The 22,984-nt window shown below is 37.3% G+C and overlaps 2 protein-coding genes across 2 annotated transcripts; both read right to left on the reverse strand.

The window, feature by feature from the left end:
• Nucleotides 1-138: 138 nt before the first annotated feature.
• stxbp2 (syntaxin binding protein 2) lies at nt 139-8,828 on the reverse strand. Its single transcript, XM_047360215.1, has 19 exons — nt 7,931-8,828; nt 6,760-6,809; nt 6,599-6,680; nt 6,164-6,240; nt 6,001-6,076; nt 5,767-5,870; nt 5,395-5,543; nt 5,230-5,314; nt 4,731-4,861; nt 4,444-4,551; nt 4,041-4,098; nt 3,856-3,921; nt 3,518-3,598; nt 2,187-2,328; nt 1,911-2,020; nt 1,708-1,806; nt 1,536-1,621; nt 766-926; nt 139-675 (listed from the first exon to the last, which is right to left on the reverse strand). The coding sequence occupies exons 1-19, from the start codon at nt 7,965-7,967 to the stop codon at nt 617-619; spliced, it is 1,761 nt and encodes a 586-aa protein (XP_047216171.1). The 5' UTR covers nt 7,968-8,828; the 3' UTR covers nt 139-616.
• Nucleotides 8,829-10,744: 1,916 nt separating this feature from the next.
• On the reverse strand, nt 10,745-12,342 carry LOC124865258 (protein PET100 homolog, mitochondrial). The gene is made up of 4 exons (XM_047360216.1): nt 12,194-12,342; nt 11,950-12,036; nt 11,828-11,860; nt 10,745-11,476 (listed from the first exon to the last, which is right to left on the reverse strand). The coding sequence occupies exons 1-4, from the start codon at nt 12,218-12,220 to the stop codon at nt 11,396-11,398; spliced, it is 228 nt and encodes a 75-aa protein (XP_047216172.1). The 5' UTR covers nt 12,221-12,342; the 3' UTR covers nt 10,745-11,395.
• Nucleotides 12,343-22,984: the final 10,642 nt, after the last annotated feature.

Below are 22,984 nucleotides of genomic sequence, written 5' to 3' on the forward strand. Positions count from 1 at the left end.
AATTTAAGGAAAACAGATTACTGACCAAGCTATTAAATATATAAATGCTGCTGCTTTTATTCACAGTTAAAAAGCAAATAGATAAAAAATAGGATTTTTGCTAACTTCAGATCAGATGAAGGTCCAGGAAAACAAGCAAACATTTCAAAATGTTTTATTTTTATTGAATATAGAAGCAAAACACCCATCCCACAAGTTTACAGCAATATATTAAAGTTATTGTGCAATATTTCAAAATATTTCATTACAGCAGTTGAGATTCTAATATACAATTTCCTACAGAAAATATTTTATGCGGCCTTTAAACTATTATATACTTTTACTTTAATTGTGAACCCATTAAGTTAAAATTTTCACTAAATGCATTGTGTGTTATATGAGTACATATCTTGGCAAACCATTGGTTGATGATAGCTTAATCAAAGTGGAAAAAAAACATTAACAATAAAATAAAAGTCTGAGCTAAAGACTATTAACGGTTACATCTACAAGTTCTCTTCATATTCAAATTAAGTTATTATAATCTAAAAGACAGAACACCAGCAATCAGTCAAATGAAAAACTCTGCCTTTATTCCTTTGTCCCCAATCAGGGACTAAGACCTAAAGTTGGACATTTATTTCAGATCCTTTAGGTCATTGAGAAAAGTGGTTGGAGTCAGGATGTGAGAGGACCCTGTCATGACAAAACGTATTTGATTATTAGAAAAACTTTATTGCAGAAAAAGCCTTGAGAATTCTTAGTAAAAAAAAAAGAATTGCTCACCGATAAGCACTTCCCATTTTCCCTCGGTGCTTCGAGTGACTTCATAAGCAGAACGCATCTCTGAGTGCAACACACCTCCAACCATAAAAACAATCAAGCGAGGGCCAGAGCGATATTCTGTTGGAGACTTATTTTTGTGCCAGTTTCCAAAACGTGCACTGCTGTAAGAGTTAGAGATAAAAAAAAAACTTATTTGGCAACAAGTAACTATTTCAGAATTAAGATATGCATTGATCATATTTTTATTTTTTTTTTTCTTGTTGGGGGTAACAAGCATGTTGCATAATGGATTTTTCTGCATTATGCTCATCTGTTTCATAATGGTCCACAGGTCAAATGAAACATTATTCAACGCCTGTTGTCTGGTTTTGTACAACCACACCATAATATAGGGTTACTCATATTTAATGCTGCACTTTGCTAAAAGCAGGAAAACATTGTGCATTATGCAGATTATCCATCAAATAAGGACCATAGTTTTTAGAGAAAGCATCATTATGATGGGAATTCCCTAATGGACTGCATTGCATTCAGGTTAAAGCAGACTTATTTTTGGCCTTTTAACCTCAGCTGCTTGACTAAGATTCAGTTACAATGATAAAAGCTTTTATTAGACAACACTATATGATACATGATCTAATTTAAACATAAAGTCAAATTATAATTATTTTTATAGGAGTTCTCTCCAAAACATATCATTAGCCATTTTTGATATGACCATGCAAAACTCTGACCACATACAGTTTTGAACTTTCATTTTTAGGACCCACCTGACTGCTGTCTGAGTCGTGTTGATTGGTGCCGGGTTAGAGATGAAGGGCCATTGTTTCCTATCCAGTTTGTCTTCGATAGCATTCTGTAAAACAAAATGCCCAGAGTGTGTGAAGTACAAATGTAAATTTAGGTTGAAAAGAGCAAATATCTTAAATGAATCATTTATACCTCCATAATGTCCTTGATGATGGGTCTCCATCTAGAGAGTTGGTACGTACTCTCTGTTCGCTCCTTGCGCTCTGGCAGCATGTTGCCAGCATTGCGGTCCTAACAGAAAATAATTAATGTTAACAAATAAGGAGAGAGTACAATATTATTAACAGTAGTATGAAAACTTGAATGTAAAAGCTCAAATATATGAGGAAATGTACCCCAGCTATGATGTTACAACCCAGGTTTTGCATGTTGCTGATAATTTTGCTGTCTTCCTGTGTTATATTTGCATGTTGAATAAGCTTGGTAAGGCTCTCCTCCCCGATGCCTAAATATATAGACTCAGATGTGAATTTGGTCAAAGTTTTCAAAACATTTCATATTCTGGTAAGCACTCCATGAAAAATGCACACACTATTTAGCTCATGCAGAGTTAAGCATTAAGTAGCGCCCATAAAAATGTATTATTTGATTTGAAATATATTAGGACATACCTTTTTTCTTGTGGAAAATGTACAGCAGTATAATGCGGATTTTTTCATAAGCGCCAATTTCACTGTTGAGCAGAACAGGAACAATGCTCTTCATGGCATCTTTTAGAGGTTCCCCCGCTTCATTTGCTCCCATTGCCAGGTCCTGGGGAAGACATTCTTGGTTAACAACTGACTGCAACTGAAAAGAATAGTCAATCATCTCAGGTCAGCCGACATTCAACCGACACAGCAGCTGATAAGAATAGAACCTGTTCCTCCACTTTATTTGATCTATTCATCAGTCCCAGTGTCTCCTTTTCAACAGTACAATTACAAACCCAGCAATAGATCTTTACATTCTGAAACCTTCCTTGCACGGTTTATGATGCCTGTAATGCCAACACTAAAAACTTCATTTCGGTACACCCAACATAAACTAATCACAGAACACTCAATATTAGATGTATGTTTTTGTTGAAAGGAGGATGGCTCACAATACAAAACAAACTCAAAGACTCACAGTGCTAATTTAGTAAGCAACAACATTGAGTCAAACATTTATTCTTGGTTGCCCAACACTTGACAGATGAAAGAACTGTTCTCATTCCTACAGGATTAAAGAGGCAGCTTTCAGACATACTGACAATCCATTAGTGCAGTTGAGTGTTTTGCTCATGCAAAAAGCGCCCATTAACACTTGCGTCCCATAATACTGCAAGCACGCCTTGATCTTTCATTTCCTGTGTGCTTGAGATTCATCCGACACAGAACTAAATGTGACGGGGCACATCCCTTCCGGGGGTTTGTCTGGGACAAACACAATGTGGTTCGGCACTTGTCTGGACTGTGGCTTCACTCCCAGCTTCAACAGGCAGACAAATTATTATAGCAGCATGTAATACGTATACACTAAATACCTATCGACTCAGTTATGTAACAGTTTCTTGCACTTCTGTCGACATATGGGTGTCTACTGCTGCTCCCAAGCTTATTATGCAACAACCTGACCATGATTCACCATTTAGTTTCACCAGCCAGTACCAAGTGCATTTGAGAAATCAAGGGAAGCTGTGAAAAAGAGAGATGCAAACAAGTTGAGGTCTAATAGTGCATGGAATAGTGCAATTCTCTCCAAGATAGATAACGTCGGTGTGACACGCAATGATGTTACAGCTAGTCAATGTAGCCAGTCAATCCACGAAGCCAAAAGATTCAGACCGAGATGAACTTTTGTCTTTAACTTCAGCAATATTTTTATATCTACATTGAAAAATAATAAATGGGGGCAGGGCTGTTTAACCGACTTAGATAAATACAACAGAGTTGAAGTCTGTTAAGCACTCCTTACTGACCTGCTCCACTTCACACAGTTTGTCAAGAGAAGCTTTGAATTTCTTCATACAGGCTTCGGCTAGGTGCAAATGAGTAGAGTACTGTAAAGGAAAGGGTGTAAAAATTTATTGGTTAAAGAAATATATAAGTATAATATATTTAAGGACCCAGGCAACATTTTATTTTACTAGGAAAGAAAAGCACCCTAAAACTGTTCAACTAAGCAGTGTTTAAGAAATACTACTTGACATAATATCTGCATTTAATCAGTAGAAAACAAAAAAGCAAAGAAGCAGTTAGAGCTTTAAATTTGATCATGCATCTTAACATGGTGGTAGATTTAAAAAAAACGTTTCACCATGCTGAGCTCCTTCTGATACTGTGGCATCTTCTTTAACATCTGAGAAAGATCTTTTATATTGGCCTGAAATACAAAAAAGTAGCAGACATTAAAAACCGCTGGTAATATAATACCAAATTTGCCTTAAAGCATAGCTTTCTACAATAGAAATCTGTAATAACTCAACCAAAACATGCACTTACATTGTCAGTACACATTCTCTTGCTTTCACAAAAGGTGCGAAGAAGTTCTGTCACCTTCCTGCAATTATGGGTTAAGAGAAAGTCACAACACTATTAATAATGTGCAATTATGTTTTTATTCTTTGTAAACAAATATTCTAAATCCATAAATACACACATCTGCAAATTTATTATTTACAGTCTAGTCAAGGTTTTACAGTCATTATCAATTCTATTGTCATAATGTGAATAAAATGTATAAGCATTTTAAAATTATTATTATTTGCAGTAGTAGTAATATGAAATGAGGTAATGAGGATTTATCTAATAACCTCTAAATTATAAAATCAGGTGAAAGCAATTGACCAGAACACCTGGACATGCTTCATAACAGGATCAATATATCTAGATATGATAAACTTACTTAGTTACATCTGCAATGTGCAAATGCCTGAGCTGAACCCAGAGCTCATCGTCTTCATCCAGTAACACTTCTCTTGCTTTTGAATTCCCAATGCCGGTTGACTGGTAACTTATATCACAGTAACATACATTAAGCATTATTTTTAAAATATCTTACACACATTTACCTATGGTGACTTGCAAGTGACTTACACAGATTATGGGGAAAAAGTATTGCAAAAACAGCACACATATTAGGTAAAAAATAAAAAACTGGCAGATTACATATAGAGTAAAATGTAGACATACGTATAGATGTCTTGTTTTATATCTAGCAAGTCGTAAGCCATTGCTTGGAAGGTCAGCTCATGCAGAACAGGTGAGACGGGATCAAACCCACGATCAACAATCAGCAGTTGAGATCGTGCCTTATCTGGACCCTTTCATATAACAAAAAAATAAAATAAAATAAAAAAATCAGTCATGCACTCAAAATCTTTGCAGCTAAACATGAGTCAAAATTTAAGCAAACATGCAAATCTGACATTAATGAAAAGAAACCGAATGCTTAGATGGCATGCCTATCGAATTCAAAAGAGAAAAGAGGGCAGTAATACATGCCTGTTAAGCCCCATCCTGATAGAAAGGAAATTTAAGCTAAGAAAGACAGAAAACAGGAGGGCAAAAAGGAAAAGGTTCAGTGAAGCTTGTGGAAAAAAAAAGATAAATACAAAAAGAAAACCCAGAAAGCAAAGAAAATTCAAAAACTTCTGAAGATGAAAGGCTGCTAATTATAATATTTCCAAACCTCCCCCATTTTGGGGTTGTCTGCTTTGTGAGCATTAAGGCGCTGGTAGATCTCTTCAGCCAGTTTAGCGTTGTCTTCTGGTCCCCTAAAGAAGCAAATTAGGCACCTTCAATCAGGCAAGTGAAATGGGTGGCAAACAAATCTTTTACAGTATGGTTTTCATACTTGCGGTATCGAATTGCAGGGTACTCGTTAAGTGTGTCACACAGTGTTGCAATCTGTTCTGCTATGTTTTCCATCATTTTGCTTTTTTCATTGATTTTCTCAGAGCTGTAGAATGCGGACAAAGAAGTTGGATCATCCAGGGAGAATACCTGCAGAGATTAAAAAGATTTAGCATTATTTAAATTTGGTCCTAATATATTATCAACCAATCTATTGCATAATTAAATAATTAACAGTAGCACTATATTATAACCCAAAACATAAGCATGGCTTTTGATCCTCTCTGCTTGAAAATACATTAATCTTTAAAAATAATATTATAATAACTACTGTATCTAAAATACAATGATTAAGTTAAAAAAGTGTGTCCACCTGAGACTCATAGGGCAAGAACGCAACATTGATCTCTTTTAAAGTCTTGGCAAACTTGGCCACTCTGGATTTCCCAATCTCAGCAAAGAGAGCATCAGGACAGGCTATGGAAAACAGAAAGCATAAACAAAACAAGTTTTTTAAAAATTCAATTTTTATTGTAACACCATTTGTTACTGCAATGCAACAATGAAAACTTTCCCGTAAGATTTACAGTAAGTGTTTGCAGCTTACTGTCAGTGAAGAAGATGTGTGCTGCTTTGTACGTGAACGCTGCATCTTTAAAGTCTTTGATAAGGGCATCAACTGACTGTAATAAGAAAAAAGTATTTTATTTCAAAGACTATTGAGCAACATAAAAGTAATCTTATTAATGATAAAAAAGTTAACAGTTTACCTCCTTCCCTGGTGTAATCAAATAAATGGCCTCCAAACTTGAGATTGGCTCCCTGCGTTTGTTGATGTCCTCCACAACTACAAAGCAGAGAGGAAAATAATTACACATCAGTCAGTACAAATGCAAAAATCAGTATCATAATTAACATCTTTTCAAAAGAAAAAGTTTTTTTTTTTACCAATTTAGGACACCAACTTAAGATATGCAAGTTCAGTTAAGTGACTACTCGTTTGGTCATCTAGGGAATATACAGCATTTTGTCTATGTGAATTGTCACGTAAGAGTTTATTTTATCTAAGAAAGTAATTTAAAAAATCATCTAAACATATACTTCTGTAAGATTTATTTGTTTTAAGCACCTTGAAAGAAAATCTGACTTATAAATTAACAGCAAGCATTAACAATGCACCAGAGGGCACACGTCTGTACACGTACTAGTCACGCCCTCAGCCAAAATGTCCGACATCTTGCAGCATGAAGACAGAATTCTCATGGTCATGTGATCCACAATTAAAACCTATGGATGGACATAGGATAAGTCAGCGTCACAATAGTAGTGTTAAAAAAGCTGCATCCCTAAACTCTTAAACGGTTACCTTCCATTCTCCTTCTTTCTTCACGCTCTTGATGACCCCGTTAAGAATTTCTGTAGGAGAAAGAAATCACAATCAAATCAAATATAGAGGCTGTTTGTGAAACAAGTAAAAAAGCAGCATTGGAAACATCCGTTCTCTTAAGCGATGACTACTGAAAGAAATAACAATAATAACTGATCTTTATAGTTACTATAAAATAACCCCATGCAGCAAGCTGTAAAACACTATTTCCAGCAAGTGTCTTTATCATTAAATCAAAAAATAAACAAGAGAAGCTCGTCTAGCTTGTAACACAGCGCTGTTTATTCCTTTCATTTTATCACTAATGATTTTATTATATTTTCCTATCTTACAAAGGGAATGGAAACTGCGCTTTAGAAAGTGTTCAGTCAACCTTATGAACCTAGGTTCCCATGGATCTGCTTAAAATTACAAAATAACGAAGAAAAAATTCGAAGTTAAATGTCGGAGCATATAAAAAAAAAAACAAGCATTTTTAAAACAAAGATAGTTACTAATACATTCCTGAGAATTTAGAGCATAAGAATTCTACAGAAAATATACATAAGCAGTCAAGAAATCATAATTAAAATATAACTTGTTAAGCTTTTTAATGTGTCATAAATTCTGAATAATGAACTTAACAGGAATTTTCACCTACCCACCCAAGTAAAATGTCCCGAGTGCTTTTGCCACCTAACTTAAGATTGACTTACCGGACAAAATCGATAACAAAATTGACAAGCTTCGTACAAAGTTGTAACACGTACTGGGTTGACGCCTAAATGTCTATTATTAAGTTCTTTTTAAAGTCGGCGAACTTCCTTTTACATAAGCTAGCAAGTGTTAGCCTACATCTTATGCTATCGCAGTTTTATAGTGTGCCGCAAAAACAGCCAAACATTTTTTACAAAAAAATACTGGTAACACCACCTGAGGTACAACAGTGTCTTTTACATGCGTTTTAATATTATTTCCTTAGTTTGGAGTGTAGTTTTAATTGGGAGTAAAACAGGAAGAAGCATTTGGTATAGCGAATGTCTGAACATGAGTTTATTATGGAAGTTAAGCTCTTTAAGATGCAACAAGAACAACCGAACAGTCTGAACTGCCTATGAAAACTTTTAAAATCTTCGCAAACTTCATAAGTTACGAACAATGATTTACTTACTATCTCCAACTACCGCTTTCAGCCCACTCGGTGCCATCTTGACAGGAGCGTACTTTAAAGTCAGTCACTTCCTCATGGTTCAAGAGTACAGCCAGAGAAAGTACAATATTGCCATCTAACGTCAATTACTGGTATTGACTGAATCGCCCTCCGCCCACTCAAAAATAACTGCAACAAAATCAGACAAAATCCGTTTCACGAACACAGGCCAAATATGTCGGTTCGTGTTATAAAACAGAAAAAAATAATGAAAAACAAAAAAAAATAAAGCTAAAAAAACTTTTGATGGAGAGCCGACTTTTCTATTTTAAATCACTGACATAATTACAATGAATCTAATGTTCAAAATGACTGACCGCAATAAAAAAATAAAAAAAACAGGTGTAAATAGGTATACAGACAAATTGAGACATACAATTGGCCACTTCTCACTGCCAAATGTGACTAAGGCAATCATCCAAGCTATGGGAAACACATGTCAACGCCTATCCATCATAAAACCTTCAGCTGTTTTTAGCTGTAGGAACACATCCAAAATGTACGGCTGTCTGGGCAAGGAATCACAATTCTCTTCAGTGTATTCATATTGCAGAGATTAATGAGCGATTGTAAGTTGGCTCATGGTGTCATTTCTAAGTATGTCAAAGCTCCTTAAAACAAGTTGTATCCAGGAAGTGTCCAACACATCATTCACCAAGTAAAAGTGTTGCTGGGTGACAAGTTAAGTCATGATGTTAATGAGTTTTAAAAGAGTTTCCCTGGTCCTGACTAAACCAAAAAAAAAAAAAAAAAAAAACACAGATACTATTAGTTCTCAAGCAATCAAATAAGCAAAAAAGCTCAATCCCACATACAATAAACTAACGCTCAAGAATACTTTATGTCACAGTTTTACATACAGGTCCTTCTCAAAATATTAGCATATTGTGATAAAGTTCATTATTTTCCATAATGTCATGATGAAAATTTAACATTCATATATTTTAGATTCATTGCACACTAACTGAAATATTTCAGGTCTTTTATTGTCTTAATACGGATGATTTTGGCATACAGCTCATGAAAACCCAAAATTCCTATCTCACAAAATTAGCATATATCATCCGACCAATAAAAGAAAAGTGTTTTTAATACAAAAAACGTCAACCTTCAAATAATCATGTACAGTTATGCACTCAATACTTGGTCGGGAATCCTTTGGCAGAAATGACTGCTTCAATGCGGCGTGGCATGGAGGCAATCAGCCTGTGGCACTGCTGAGGTCTTATGGAGGCCCAGGATGCTTCGATAGCGGCCTTTAGCTCATCCAGAGTGTTGGGTCTTGAGTCTCTCAACGTTCTCTTCACAATATCCCACAGATTCTCTATGGGGTTCAGGTCAGGAGAGTTGGCAGGCCAATTGAGCACAGTGATACCATGGTCAGTAAACCATTTACCAGTGGCTTTGGCACTGTGAGCAGGTGCCAGGTCGTGCTGAAAAATGAAATCTTCATCTCCATAAAGCTTTTCAGCAGATGGAAGCATGAAGTGCTCCAAAATCTCCTGATAGCTAGCTGCATTGACCCTGCCCTTGATAAAACACAGTGGACCAACACCAGCAGCTGACACGGCACCCCAGACCATCACTGACTGTGGGTACTTGACACTGGACTTCTGGCATTTTGGCATTTCCTTCTCCCCAGTCTTCCTCCAGTCTCTGGCACCTTGATTTCCGAATGACATGCAGAATTTGCTTTCATCCGAAAAAAGTACTTTGGACCACTGAGCAACAGTCCAGTGCTGCTTCTCTGTAGCCCAGGTCAGGCGCTTCTGCCGCTGTTTCTGGTTCAAAAGTGGCTTGACCTGGGGAATGCGGCACCTGTAGCCCATTTCCTGCACACGCCTGTGCACGGTGGCTCTGGATGTATCTACTCCAGACTCAGTCCACTGCTTCCGCAGGTCCCCCAAGGTCTGGAATCGGCCCTTCTCCACAATCTTCCTCAGGGTCCGGTCACCTCTTCTCGTTGTGCAGCGTTTTCTGCCACACTTTTTCCTTCCCACAGACTTCCCACTAAGGTGCCTTGATACAGCACTCTGGGAACAGCCTATTCGTTCAGAAATTTCTTTCTGTGTCTTACCCTCTTGCTTGAAGGTGTCAATAGTGGCCTTCTGGACAGCAGTCAGGTCGGCAGTCTTACCCATGATTGGGGTTTTGAGTGATGAACCAGGCTGGGAGTTTTAAAGGCCTCAGGAATCTTTTGCAGGTGTTTAGAGTTAACTCGTTGATTCAGATGATTAGGTTCATAGCTCGTTTAGAGACCCTTTTAATGATATGCTAATTTTGTGAGATACGAATTTTGGGTTTTCATGAGCTGTATGCCAAAATCATCCGTATTAAGACAATAAAAGACCTGAAATATTTCAGTTAGTGTGCAATGAATCTAAAATATATGAATGTTAAATTTTCATCATGACATTATGGAAAATAATGAACTTTATCACAATATGCTAATATTTTGAGAAGGACCTGTACTGTTGTATGTTCTTTTCTTTGTCCTCCTTTTTTGGCAATATATGGCACATATTGGTTTAAACCTATTGACTTAATTTGAAATAATTCAACCCCCAAGGTTTAGATCATTTTATACCTACACCTCACAAGATGATATGAATAACGGAAAAGAAAGATAGCTTTGAATTGTAATGCAGTACAAGCATCTACAGAAAATGCTTAAATTTTTGATTACATTGTGCCCATCCAAATCTAAAATTGAGGATCTTTGTAACAGCACACGTTGCAGTAAATGTAACAAAATTCCCATAAATCACACACACATCCATGCGCAATGCATTTTGTTGGTGAATTTGAACTTCAAATAAATGAGTTCCATTACTTTTTGTGACAAAATACACAGAAAACTACAGCACTTCTAAAAAGTTATGATTTTCAAGAAAATAAATGATCCCATGAGCTCTGCTAATAACTGGTTTAACAATAGTGTGAATCAGTATACACTTAAATGTTTAGTTCTGAAAATAAATACAACAGATTCGTACACATTTGTTTTTCCTGCTCTTGATAAATGTTTGATCATACCTCGTAGGAGTAACAAAATTGAGAATATACATCCAGATTTTTTAAGTATTTTTACACTCATTACCCTTTACAAAATAAATTGAAGTTACAAAAAAATAAACTTTAATGTAGAACATAGGGTGTATCACAGATACTCAAAGAAAGAAAACAATACCAAAATTTAATAAATCTGGTATAGAAATGTGTCATGAATAAATTTAACATCAGGCATATTGGGTATAATTAATCCTTGAAAATTGCCAAGCACACCTTAAAAATCGATTAACCTTGCATATCTTTCTGTTGTACGGTGGTCCTATTCCAGATCGAAGGACTCTCTTTTCCCTAACAATTAATACAAGGTATTAATTTATATTGAACATACAAACATTTTGCCAAAACAAAAAACCTTCAGTTCTCAGTAATTTCTTTTAATAACTGTTGCTCCTTTCGAATGCGCATCCGCTCTTTAAAGTTTTCCAACTCCTTCCTCTGAAAAAAAAGAAATAAATGTTACATAAACAATATAATAATCAATTACTGTGATATTAAGCAGTACATAGAAACAAAATTTAGATAAAATGTTCCAAGTAATCTGGTCGAAAAAGTGAGGATTAACTATTTAGAAAACAATTTGTGGCTTTAGAGATTATACAATTTTTTAAATTATCTCTTAAAAAACTCTTTACCTTGACATAAAATTTTGTCCTATTTCGAATATAATTTTCATTATTTTGCTCGATTGTTATTCTAAAAAACAAATTATAATGTTACTTGTTTTGTTTTTAACTTTATGAAGTAAAAGGCGTTAAAAAAAACATAAGCTCTGTGTATCTCACTTACCTGTAATTCTTCGTCGGGGGGGAAGATTTCTCTCTGGACCATAAAAATAAAGATTTATCATAAAAATAGAGGCATGAATGAATAGCACAAAATCTATGAAACTGACAAGAAGAATGGCGGACCTTTCTCTTAACAATATACGCCTCGAAGTACTCTGCCTGGTTTGAGATCCAAAACATGGTAACGGGAAAAGACAAATAGAGCATCATCTGCACAAGGAAAAAAGGTCAGAACCACAAGTTAAGCACCGTGAATACTGTACACTTCGGTATGTGTAAACGTCATCTCGTAGCATTGTAAATGAACCGTGGAAATGCAAAGTAAATACACTTTGGCGAGTTTAAGTGAAGTTTTAGTTTTACTCACTCTGAAAATCTCTATTTTAACACCCATTTCCCCGTTAAATTCTTATCCAGCATTACCTAAACTCAAAACATAAGACCTTCAGACTGTCTTCCGGGTATCCGCTTCCTCTTCTTCTTCTACCTACTTAAATTCAAACAAATCCGTTTTTTGCTGTACTACCGCCTTCTATTGGCTGGAAAGTATATGCACGACCAAGGATCGTTGGCATGATAAACCTTGTACCAACATTGCGTTTACACATCCTTTGCATGATTTGTTTATCTGCTGTCTTAATATTTTTACCATTGTTAATTTTTTTCCCTGATTATGAGAAATAATACGGTTTTATCATTCAATGAGATAATCAACAAAAGCCGTATGATTTATTGGGGGGGGGGTTGCTATACTGCCCACCTATATTTTCAATAGAGATATTATTTATTATTGAGTTTGGGAATGTCTTAATTACCTGACTGAAAACATATCCCATATTGCAGATTTTTGTAAAGTGTCTGTTATACACTTGTCACCCGTCTATTTTGTTTTTTACAAAACCATGCAATCCCATTTTAGGACAAATTAAGCAAAAGACAAACAGAACGAGCAAATACAGAAAAATAAAAAATAACCGATAAAAAAGACAATCTAAAATTTAGCCGGAAAAAAAACTATATTTTGCCTGGTCCCTGTATGAGCAACTCATCACATCAGGGGGAAAAAGAAAAACAACAGAACATATAACAAATCTCTTGTTTTAAGGGTATAGTTAAAGTCCTACATTTTGTTCCTGATCATTGTTCAGAAAACAAAAAAAAGCAAAGTTTACTTCCAGTTTGTGACACGCTCTTTACGTACTCAAGCCAGGATTTACGCCTGACGTCATTCATAACGAGAGGTGTTCAGGATCCTCGGAGAGAAAGATCCCGCGCGCCCTGGCAACCTGAGAAACACAGGTAAATGCCGTTGTTTCCAACACTGTTTTGCCAGTTATTGTGCTTCGGAAAACCGAGGAAATAGAGGGCAAGAAACCCGGATTCAGTAATGTCAATGCCTCCGCGATAGTAAAGATGTCCGGTGCTCCCAGATACCGTTCTCTTGCACGGCGGCCTGCTTCTGAGCAGCTAGCTTGCTAGCTAAAGCTAGTTTGCAGTTGTCTGTCTAGAGACACAATAACCGCACCTAAACCGTGCGTTTGTCTGACATCCATTGCCTGTTTCACCCACGGATACTGGCAATTACTCTTTAATTTGTTCAACGAATGACCGTGTGAGTACAGTCCGGACCAACCAAACGCTTGTTTGCCCATCGACTGCCTTGTGTTATGGGAGACGGTGACGCCGTCACTGATGATGGCGCACACTCAGACGAACCCGTTGGCTAAGAATACAGCTAATTGTTCAGTTAACTAAGGCACTTCAGTTATTTTCCCCAGTTGTTGAAAGCCAAGGTTTTGAAAACGAATGCCACCGTTGTTTTTATTTTTTACTATGGATGGCATTGGTGTCTATTACGAAACCCGAACAGTAGTCTATGCCCTATGGCCTAACATTTGGGACCTGGCTCCCCGACGTTGGTAGCAGTTATCAGGTAATTTATTGCTTTAACTCTGTCTAATAATTCCTCGTATCCCACACAGCTGTGTTTTTGGTCATACTATAATAATGACTAAAGCTAACACGAAGGAATAGCTTTTCCTTATTGGTAATAAGACTAGTCTTGTTGTGGCTAGTTATAGCCATCGTTTCCCTCCCGCGAGAGATCTACATGATTTACTAAGATGAAACGTGTGTTTCTGCTTTTGTATCTGTGGTACAGTTGTTGGGAAACCAAACTATGTAAGCATGTGATTTTCTAATTGCCAGTAGCTCACCTACTATCACTTACTGGTACAAACCTAATTTCTTGCCCAAAGGTACAAGCAACCCGAGTTGTTGAAGGCTCTATGATTATGCTTACTATGAACGTTTACTCTCTTGTATTGTGTAGTACTCAGTCTTTATTGAATTTTATAAAATTATAGCTGAATGTCATGACTAAGTTATCACTTGGGTATGAAAGGTGTCACTGTGTGTACGTCTTGTATTGTGTAAATAAAAGTAATGAATTCAGACAACGAGCAAACAGTTACTAAGCAATCAGTGATTTAGACAGCTTTAGACCATGTTTTGTGCTGAATCATGTCCCACCAATGTTATTAGTTAATTTACCCCAAGTTAATATTCTTGGGAAAAATTAAGCCTACACATTTTTGGATAGTTAATCTAGGTATATTACTTTAAAGAAAGCAGGTTGGTAGAATTTCAAGTACCTTTAGCTTTCTTTTTAAGCAAACTTGATTTAGTTTTTATCTTCTTTCTTTAAAGCTCTTTTTAAATTTAGTTAATACAGTAAAATAGTATTTGGCCTTGTTTTTTATCTATCTCTGTAAATGATTTATCTTTGTTTCAATGATATTTTATTACATTCAATGTTATGCGGAGATTGATTGAACTGTATTTTGTTTATACATAGAATTTCTTGTTAAGTGTTTCCCCTTTGACCACATTTTTCTTTTGAACTCCCACATATTAAGCTTCTGATGATAGCATTTGCAAGTAGGGATGGATACCTTTCACATTTGAATCGATACTGTACTGATGCCCGGTACCTGGGAATTGGTACCGGTAGTCAACAGTACCAGTTTTACTTTTGTTTGTGTTAATGTGGTATACATTTATTTCTCAATTTATAAACTTTAATGAATATTTCAAAACAACATCGCAGTTGTTTTAAACATTGCTGGCTGCAGACGACGATTCGGTACCTATAAAATAACTGAATTTGGTACCTATCCCTATTTGCAAGGTTCATGCTGACCATTATTGCCAATAGAATAAACCCTTATGTACAGGGGTTGGGCAATGAAACTGAAACACCTGGTTTTAGACCACAATAATTTATTAGTATGGTGTAGGGCCTCCTTTTGCGGCCAATACAGCGTCAATTCGTCTTGGGAATGACATATACAAGTCCTGCACAGTGGTCAGAGGGATTTTAAGCCATTCTTCTTGCAGGATAGTGGCCAGGTCACTACGTGATACTGGTGGAGGAAAACGTTTCCTGACTTGCTCCTCCAAAACACCCCAAAGTGGCTCAATAATATTTAGATCTGGTGACTGTGCAGGCCATGGGAGATGTTCAACTTCACTTCCATGTTCATCAAACCAATGTTTCACCAGTCTTGCTGTGTGTATTGGTGCATTGTCATCCTGATACACGGCACCGCCTTCAGGATACAATGTTTGAACCATTGGATGCACATGGTTCTCAAGAATGGTTCGGTAGTCCTTGGCAGTGACGCGCCCATCTAGCACAAGTATTGGGCCAAGGGAATGCCATGATATGGCAGCCCAAACTATCACTGATCCACCCCCATGCTTCACTCTGGGCATGCAACAGTCTGGGTGGTACGCTTCTTTGGGGCTTCTCCACACCGTAACTCTCCTGGATGTGGGGAAAACGGTAAAGGTGGACTCATCAGAGAACAATACATGTTTCACATTGTCCACAGCCCAAGATTTGCGCTCCTTGCACCATTGAAACAGACGTTTGGCATTGGCATGAGTGACCAAAGGTTTGGCTATAGCAGCCCGGCCGTGTACAGGTCCTTCTCAAAATATTAGCATATTGTGATAAAGTTCATTATTTTCCATAATGTAATGATGAAAATTTAACATTCATATATTTTAGATTCATTGCACACTAACTGAAATATTTCAGGTCTTTTATTGTCTTAATACGGATGATTTTGGCATACAGCTCATGAAAATCCAAAATTCCTATCTCACAAAATTAGCATATTTCATCCGACCAATTAAAGAAAAGTGTTTTTAATACAAAAAACGTCAACCTTCAAATAATCATGTACAGTTATGCACTCAATACGTGGTTGGGAATCCTTTGGCAGAAATGACTGCTTCAATGTGGCGTGGCATGGAGGCAATCAGCCTGTGGCACTGCTGAGGTCTTATGGAGGCCCAGGATGCTTCGATAGCGGCCTTTAGCTCATCCAGAGTGTTGGGTCTTGAGTCTCTCAACGTTCTCTTCACAATATCCCACAGATTCTCTATGGGGTTCAGGTCAGGAGAGTTGGCAGGCCAATTGAACACAGTGATACCATGGTCAGTAAACCATTTACCAGTGGCTTTGGCACTGTGAGCAGGTGCCAGGTCGTGCTGAAAAATGAAATCTTCATCTCCATAAAGCTTTTCAGCAGATGGAAGCATGAAGTGCTCCAAAATCTCCTGATAGCTAGCTGCATTGACCCTGCCCTTGATAAAACACAGTGGACCAACACCAGCAGCTGACACGGCACCCCAGACCATCACTGACTGTGGGTACTTGGCACTGGACTTCTGGCATTTTGGCATTTCCTTCTCCCCAGTCTTCCTCCAGACTCTGGCACCTTGATTTCCGAATGACATGCAGAATTTGCTTTCATTCGAAAAAAGTACTTTGGACCACTGAGCAACAGTCCAGTGCTGCTTCTTTGTAGCCCAGGTCTGGGGAATGCGGCACCTGTAGCCCATTTCCTGCACACGCCTGTGCACGGTGGCTCTGGATGTTTCTACTCCAGACTCAGTCCACTGCTTCTGCGGGTCCCCCAAGGTCTGGAATCGGCCCTTCTCCACAATCTTCCTCAGGGTCCGGTCACTTCTTCTCGTTGTGCAGCGTTTTCTGCAGCACTTTTTCCTTCCCACAGACTTCCCACTGAGGTGTCTTGATACAGCACTCTGGGAACAGCCTATTCGTTCAGAAATTTCTTTCTGTGTCTTACCCTCTTGCTTGAGGGTGTCAATAGTGGCCTTCTGGACAGCAGTCAGGTCGGCAGTCTTATCCATGATTGGGGTTTTGAGAGATGAACCAGGCTGGGAGTTTTAAAGGCCTCAGGAATCTTTTGCAGGTGTTTAGAGTTAACTCGTTGATTCAGATGATTAGGTTCATAGCTCGTTTAGAGACCCTTTTAATGATATGCTAATTTTGTGAGATAGGAATTATGGGTTTTCATGAGCTGTATGCCAAAATCATCCGTAATAAGACAATAAAAGACCTGAAATATTTCAGTTAGTGTGCAATGAATCTAAAATATATGAATGTTAAATTTTCATCATGACATTATGGAAAATAATGAACTTTATCACAATATGCTAATATTTTGAGAAGGACCTGTATATTGACCTTGTGGAGCTCCCGACGGACAGTTCTGGTGGAAACAGGAGAGTTGAGGTGCACATTTAATTCTGCCGTGATTTGGGCAGCCGTGGTTTTATGTTTTGTGGATACAATCCAGGTTAGCACCCGAACATCTCTTTCAGACAGCTTCCTCTTGCGTCCACAGTTAATCCTGTTGGATGTGGTTCGTCCTTCTTGGTGGTATGCTGACATTACCCTGGATACCGTGGCTCTTGATACATCACAAAGACTTGCTGTCTTGGTCACAGATGCGCCAGCAAGACGTGCACCAATAATTTGTCCTCTTTTGACCTCTGGTATGTCACCCATAATGTTGTGTGCATTTCAATATTTTGAGCAAAACTGTGCTCTTACCCTGCTAATTGAACCTTCACACTCTGCTCTTACTGGTGCAATGTGCAATCAATGAATACTGGCTACCAGGCTGGTCCAATTTAGCCATGAAACCTCCCACACTAAAATGACAGGTGTTTCAGTTTCATTGACCAACCCCTTTATATTCAAGAAAAAACATTTGATGCATTTATATAGCACACCAAAGGGTTTTCTTTTTTCTTTGCACTGCTAAGACAACTAATGATTATGTTAAATCTTTTTATGTTTACCTGAAGAAAATACATTATTCGCTTTATCTATTTTATCTTTTTTTTCAGAGGTCACACTAGTTTTTGCAGTTTTGGAGGATAGTTACTTTGTATCTCACACTTTTGGATGATGCTGCAGGTTCACTTTTAGTCTGATCTAGGTTTTTCCATTCTTCCCAGTGATTTAGTTCAGTCATCATTTTCACACCTAAAATAATGCGTTAGTGGGCAAAACTTTAAAAACACTGATGGTGTCCCCTTAGATCATGCTTTAGAATAGGTTTTGACTGTACATGAATTCAGTTAGAATTTTCAATGCTTACTACAGAGATTTAAATCTACCTGCAAATTCATTTTGAAATTGTTTCATCAGCCAGTCGTCATCAATATCTGCAATATCGCGATGACAAAGGACTGCTTTTAATGCTATAGTAGATTTCAAGCGCCATTCTTACAAATTCTCCATGTCAATAACATATCTCTCCTGATGGATAAACTGTCACTGGCCTCGTTGCCCACACTTGATGTATATTTTTAGTGGCTGAGATGTTAAAGCGCATAAAAGTGGTGAGGATGTGAGGTGATGGATGGAAATATTGTCATCACAATATTTAACACAATGTCAGTTTTTCTGATATTTTGCAGCCCTTTTTAGGATTATAATCTTCTTCATATTTTGGATTCAAAAACAAATGTGTCCATAAGGTTTTATTGTTCACTGCACTTCGGAAAGATTTATCTCCCTTGTGGCTGTTTAGTAATCCAATATTTCAAAATCAATGCCTATCCTTTGTGCTTATTGACCTTGGTATTGGCAAATGAAAATATTTAAAGCCAACATACTTTACACTAAAACTGGGAAAATGTTTTGTCCTTTAGATATGGTCAATTTTAATTTGATGCTGTGAAAAATCTTAACAATGTTTTGAGCACGTATTTCATAATTCCCTTTTGACTATGGCGTTTTGCAGATTTGCAAAAGTTGTGGCAACAACCGCAGCTTATTTTCCTAAAAATGCTGGCTTTGATGATTCCATGTCTTCTGAAATCTTTACATTACTCACTACTATCAAGGTTACCCCCTGAAAGATGTGTAGAAAGTCCTACAATATGTCCAGTTTTATTGAATAATGCATAGTAATAATCTCACTGTAAAAAATGAAGAATAATCAAGTCTTTTGTCTGAGTACACTTTTATCAGTAAGTGGAAAATCACACATTAAGGAAGATATTTTTTTACATGAGATCATTGGCATCCCTTTTACTAATACTTTGTGCAACTCCCTTTTGCCAATAGAACAGAACTTTCATACCCCAGTTACATTTTACAAGGTTACAACACACAGAAGGGTCTTTGACCATTTTCTCTCAGCTATCTCTCGATTGTTCAGATTCTTCTGTCCCCTTGTAATCTTTGTTCTCTTTTGTTCAACCTTCAGGCTTTGAAAATGTTTACCCCTTTCCTAATTCCGCTTACGTTTGTGTCATGGCAATACATAGAAATTTTAAGTATAGCATGATGATGTTATAAAAAGCTGAATTTCTACGGCTTTTAAAACAGCTTTACTATACGTCTCTATAATTGTACTATCTCCTTAAGCCAGTAGTGAATCTTCTTCTCAGTCTTTTTTTATAGCTGAGCTCCACTTCTTTTTTTACTTGGAGCTAGTCTTTTGTCATTTCACAATTCGATTAGTTTACAATGCTGAAGGCAAGTCCTACCATGGCCATGAAGGCCAGAGGTGATCGAGTGTGAATTTGGACAGTCTAGCCTTCACCAGCTGTTCCCACCCTTACATCAGCACAACTTCTGTCCCCAAGCAGCCGTTATAGCGTTAAACACAGATATGAAGCTTTTCAAATGGAGCCCGAAGGTCAACCACTGTTACCATTTTAAATAACTGCACATGGTTTTTATTTACCCCTTTATGTATTCCAGATGCCTTATGAGTTCTCTTTAAAATGTTCTTGTTTTATTATCATTCTCGCTCATTAATGAGCCATTTAAAATGTTCAAAATAATTTTCTGTTCATACATACGAAAAAATATAACATTAAATAAAGTAAGTTAATGACAAATACCATTCGTTTGAGTTGGTAAAACTTATAACAATTTAAACACTAACATATTAAGTTTGTGAACAAAGTTTAAATAAATTTATTTGTAGGGCATAATGATAATAAATTAACCAAACATTGCCATCAGATATAATCTGACTGAATTATATCTGCATTTATCTTCCACTCATTGGGTGTCAGGCGTCTTCCCCTGGCGAGCTGGTGGGGCGAGCCAGCTGTTAGGGCAGAGGGAGTGGCATCTATGAACATATCAGAGCGGTTTTGCAATTAAGTTTCGTAGTAAACCAAGTAGATATTTCAGGTTTACACAGCTACATTCTCGCCTAAAAACATTGTAAGCTAATTTTGTTTCACAGAGAGCGCAATATAGCCAACTTTATTCCTAACTTTTCTCTCTCCTCTGCCATTGCTACTTCTGTTTGAATAATTCGCTTCGACCCGTAAATGAATCATGGGATAGGGTAGGTCATGAATAATACATAAGACTCATCCTTCAAATTTGGGGAAAAAGAGGATGCATTTATCATTCACATTTGGAGGTGCTTTGGAATAGAGACAGCCTTCATTGCATCGCTGTGACGCAATTGGCCTACAAATGTGGCCTTCGAAGGATGCAGCCCCTGAATTTGGGCAAAGCATACATCTACAGAGGCGTTCAGTGCCATCATCACGTTTGTTGTCTTTCTACAATACTTCTCTGCACATGCGTAAAGTGAAAATAAATATTCTTTTTTACCTCTGTTGCTGTGTTATCACGCCACCCGCTGGCATGGGATAACTATTACAACACCTAATACGGCACCTCCAGTTTCAGTTGGTTTCATCTTTATGGTCAAACGTTTCTGTGTGGATAGCCTCTTTGGCTCTGTGTGGACATGACCTCAGTAAAATCTCTTCAAGGCGGCGTGATCTATCGAAAAAAAGCCCCAAACTCTTTATAGTTGCAGATCCTGGTTGTAATAGTTGCATGAAACTTTATTAACTTCGCCTTTTGAGATTTAGGGAGAGCTTTGACATAGCTAGCTCGATGGTCTCCAGATTTACAGCGGCAGGTAAGATCAGGTGTTTTACTTCAGCCTCCGGGTGGAACAATGTAGTATATGTATTTTTTATGATTGTCTTTAACATCAGCATCTAAACACTTAGCCTCATAAGCCAAATATGCAAGTAAAAAAGAAGTTATGCTACTTTTCGACTAGTCCCTACTCAGTGTGATTCGGTATAGCTGTACTTGCTTTCTAGGCTTTTCCATTAGTAACTGTTAAGTGGAACCATTACTATTTTTAGTTCCTGCTTGTTTGTAGTTCCAATAGTGGCGAGTCGTGCTGAAAACGCAACGTCAGAAGACTGTCGGTCACTGATTGGGTAGGGGGTGGAGTCACTGCTCACAGCATCTACACTATAATAACTAACTAATTGATATCTTCAAATGTTAAATTGTGTATATTAGCAAGCTAGCATTAGGTAGCGTTAGCTTACCGTGTTCAGTAGGTACTAATGTAAAAAGGGCATTGGAGTGCAGCATTGATATTTTAACCAATAAAGGGCCACAAGTTTTAAATGTAGCTGTATTCTGGACTTTCATGGCCTGGGGGTGAATGCAAGTTAAGTTTAGCCAGTTGTATGAGGTCTTCCGAATGGTCCAGTGTGAGTGTTTGTTACTAGTTTGTAGTCTAAAAGGGATTGTAGCCAATTGTCTGCTTTATTCTCTTCAACACACCTAATATATTGATAAAAAGGCTTTTTTGCCTGAAGCGGTCCAGGGAACATTTAATTCTCTCCACACCAGTACAGCAAATAAATTATGATGCCCATCTCTTTAATGCAGAATTAATTTGCAAGGCACTCCTAATTATAAATCAATCATCAAAATCAATTTTAAATCATTCAAAGCAAAGAGCTAATTTCACAAAGCAATTATCTTGCTTTTTCTGTAAGTTTTTTCAACACCTAATTTACTGGAACCAGACTGAAATATGTTAGGAGCCAAATTTTAAACAAGTTATAACAAAATATTACGTAAAATGCAGGCTGTGCAATTCACAACATTTTCAGCACAAAAACATCATCTGTAGGAGCAAGACCTGAAGGCTGTAGTGGTTAAAAAAAAAAAGGAACCTCATTAGTGATCAGTAGTTTGAAGCATTTACATGGAATTGATTTCAACAAAGAAAAGAATTTTCCATCTCTATTCCTAATTGATTCTAAACAATCTTAACAGTGCAAACCAACACAAACACTAAAGGAGATATGATTTTTATGCGTTTCTTTTAATAGTAGCAATATATTGATTGCTTTAATATTTTTTAAATATAAATATCAACATAAACACAACATAGTGTAACAGTTAATAAAAACGCCAAAATAAATATTTAGATGTTGACATTACTCCTCCGGACAGAGGTGGCGCTGTGTGCTGCCGTAGCTGAGAATCAAGAGTGAAGGAGTGACGTCGGTATTATTGTGTGTGTGGGGTGGGTAGAGACGGCGACCGGAGCAGCGGTGTATGAGTCTGTAAGCCCTGTGTTTTTACGTGCTGCAAAGTCATTAAAAAAAAACCCGAATCTCGTCAACAACTCAGTGTTTTGATGCTGTTTCTTCATGCTCAACTCAGCAACGTATGAGTGAGGGAGTTAACCCCGAGGAAACTAGTAACTTCGGCCCTGGAGAAAGCGTCTCCCCTGTGTCATCAGACTACGGTCAGGGGACAGAAACAGGAAAGGTTAACAGTACTAACGCTTGATTTAGTGCATCAAACTGTTTCTTTTACGTGTTTACTGAATCAGGGAAAAGTTCCCTTTCACGTTTTAACTAACGTTTGATTTCAACTTCAACTTCATAGACTCCAATGCATTCCTAACGTGCGGTTGGCTCTATTCAATAGATTTCTATGTAGAGGAGACCTTACCATGAGAGT

This window comes from Girardinichthys multiradiatus, unplaced genomic scaffold (genome assembly GCF_021462225.1).
Source record: "Girardinichthys multiradiatus isolate DD_20200921_A unplaced genomic scaffold, DD_fGirMul_XY1 scaffold_64, whole genome shotgun sequence".
Classification (NCBI taxonomy): domain Eukaryota; kingdom Metazoa; phylum Chordata; class Actinopteri; order Cyprinodontiformes; family Goodeidae; genus Girardinichthys; species Girardinichthys multiradiatus.